Here is a 2,297-nt window from a genome sequence, read left to right on the forward strand (position 1 = left end):
GTGTGTCCCCCCCCCATCCGAGAACTCAGCAGCCCCCATCCCTCCCCGCAGGCCCCCCGCGTCCTCCTTGGCTCGGCTCACCTCGGTTTCGGCGGGGCGGCCACCGGCATCACAGGCTCCAGCTTCGCCTCCTGATCCATCACCGGTTTCCCCTTTCCGGGTCGGCGTCTTGGTGCACGCAGGGGACGGTGCGTCGCCTGAGCCCGGGGGGCAGGCACCGAACGGGTCCTGCGGGAGGAGGAAGAGGAGGATGGGTGCTCTGCAAGCATCGCCAGGGCCTTCGTCACGCCCAGCTGTGGGGAACGGAGAGCCGCCTCCTCCAAGCCTGGTGGCTCTTGGGGCAGCTGCCAGCTCTGGGAAAAAAAAAGCAGGGCTTTTGGGGTTGGAAAAGGACTTTCAGTGCCACCAGGCTCCTAAACTTGTCCTGCGCTGGTGGGAGGGGATGCTGGGGGGGGGCGGCTCTCGCTGAAGCCTCCCGAGCCTGAGCACCCGGCCAGGCTTCCCCCATCCGTCCCCGTGACATCCCAAGGGACGCCGGACCCGGGAGTCCCCAGCCGCCAGACCGGGTGCGTTCGCATTCCTCCAGCCGTGCCGAAAGCCGCGCTCGTGGGGCAGACGGTCTCGCCCGGCACCAGCACTCGGCCCGCGCGTGAGCGGCTCCTGGCGATTTAAAAGGAAGAATAAGGAGGGAAGAAAAGATTTCCAGCTGTCGGGAGAGCAAAGCTCGACCTAAAAAAACCCCCCAAAAATAATAAATCCAAGGAACGCGTTGTATATATCGGCAAAGCCAGAAATTCCTGCAAATAAAGGGCTGGGAGGCTCCACCGAGCGGGCTTGCCGCTTCCCCGCGTCTGCTCAGCCGGACGCTTAAAAGCTTTACCTCCTCCGGCGTCTGTTTCCAGAATAAATCGTAACATCCCACCTTGGGCTCCTGCCATCCCCAGCTGGCTTTATTTAGGAAGGGAAGGGCGCTTTCTTGACGGATACCTCGCTCGGAAAGGGGGTTTCGCTCAGCCACTTCACCAAGCCCGGCTGCTGGGCCGGGGGCAGTCACGGCTGTTTCTGGATGAAAGGCTGAAACTTCAGGAATGCTTTAGGAATCTGAAAAGGCGGATTTGGGAGGAAATCCACCGTAGCGGGCGGTTTCGGCTGGGAACACAAGCCGTCGCTTATGCTGGAGGACGTAAGAGGGGGATCCCGGCATTTCCACGGGTGCTGAAGCGTTCCTTACCCCTCGGGTGCTGCCGGGGCTGGAACGGGATCCCAGCCAGCCCGGGATTCGTTCGCATCGGGCTGTCGAGAGAGGCTCTCCCTCCGGAGAGACGCGCTGATGAGTTACCAGCAGAAATTAAAGGCTAAGAGGCATCAGGAGTGCGATGAACAGGCGCGGTCGAATCTCGTCCATCTCCCGTGTTTATCCTGGAAAGCCGTGCTGCCAGTTGCGAGCCCTTTCCGAGGCCAAGCGCTCGCTTCCCCCCCCCTGCCGGGAGCCGCGGGACGGAGGAACGCCGTCGGTCGGACGGAAGAACGCCCGCGGCCGCCCGCCCAGCAGCAGGCAGGGGCTGGGAGCGCCCGGCGCCGGCAGCAGCGGCTTTTCTCTGCCTGACGTTTTTTCACCGTGGGATGGGGGAATGCGGGTGGGCTGCGGTGCCCGGCGAGCCCCCTTGCCCTCGCCTCCCGCAGCGCGAGCCCAGCCAGGCGCCGGGATGGAGACGCGAGCTGTCGGCTGCTCTTTTGCTGGCCGGGTCTGTCCTACCAGCTCTTTTCTGGGACCTGATTTAGGCTGGTTTGGTGGGAGTCCCCGTCCCGTGTGTGTTCCCCCCCCCCCCTTCCAGCACAGGGGAAATTCTGGGGCCTGCTCAGCCATGCTCTGGGTTTACCAGCTAAACAACTCCTGCTGCTGTGCCAAAAATCCTCCCGTTCCCCGGTGCGCGGGAGCGTGGGGAGGGCACAGACCGACTGTGCTCCCTCCTCGTTAGCCAACGAGACGAAGAGCTTGGGAAACGGTCTGGCTGTAAGGATCCAAAATGGGACAGGGGAGAGGACAGGGGAGAGCCGAGACCCCGCAAACCCCAGCTCGGCTGCCGAGGCTTGCCCGGCGTCCTGCTCCCTCCTCTGTGGCACCGTCCTCCTCCCAGGCTCGCGGCCATCCCCCCAGTCAGTCAGCCGCTGGTCGGTCCCCTGATTTCCAGCCCTCGCAGCAGGGGATGCGGAGAAAGCCTTCGGAAAAGTCCCCGGAGAAACACGGGGTCTGCGGGGGGGGGGGAACGGGGCCGGGCGGCTTGGCTCCGGCGCCC

The 2,297-nt window shown here is 64.3% G+C and overlaps 1 protein-coding gene across 1 annotated transcript in view; it reads left to right on the forward strand.

The window, feature by feature from the left end:
* Positions 1 to 1,376: 1,376 nt before the first annotated feature.
* Positions 1,377 to 2,297, forward strand: part of LOC103895438 — a gene marked incomplete at its 3' end in the record, with an annotated part of 13,720 nt that continues 12,799 nt past the window's right edge. The window contains exon 1 of the mRNA XM_019470820.1: positions 1,377 to 1,637. Within this exon, the coding sequence (XP_019326365.1) occupies positions 1,377 to 1,637 (261 nt within the window). The remainder of the gene's footprint in view (positions 1,638 to 2,297) is intronic.

This window comes from Aptenodytes forsteri, unplaced genomic scaffold (assembly GCF_000699145.1).
Source record: "Aptenodytes forsteri isolate BGI_AS27 unplaced genomic scaffold, ASM69914v1 Scaffold506, whole genome shotgun sequence".
Classification (NCBI taxonomy): domain Eukaryota; kingdom Metazoa; phylum Chordata; class Aves; order Sphenisciformes; family Spheniscidae; genus Aptenodytes; species Aptenodytes forsteri.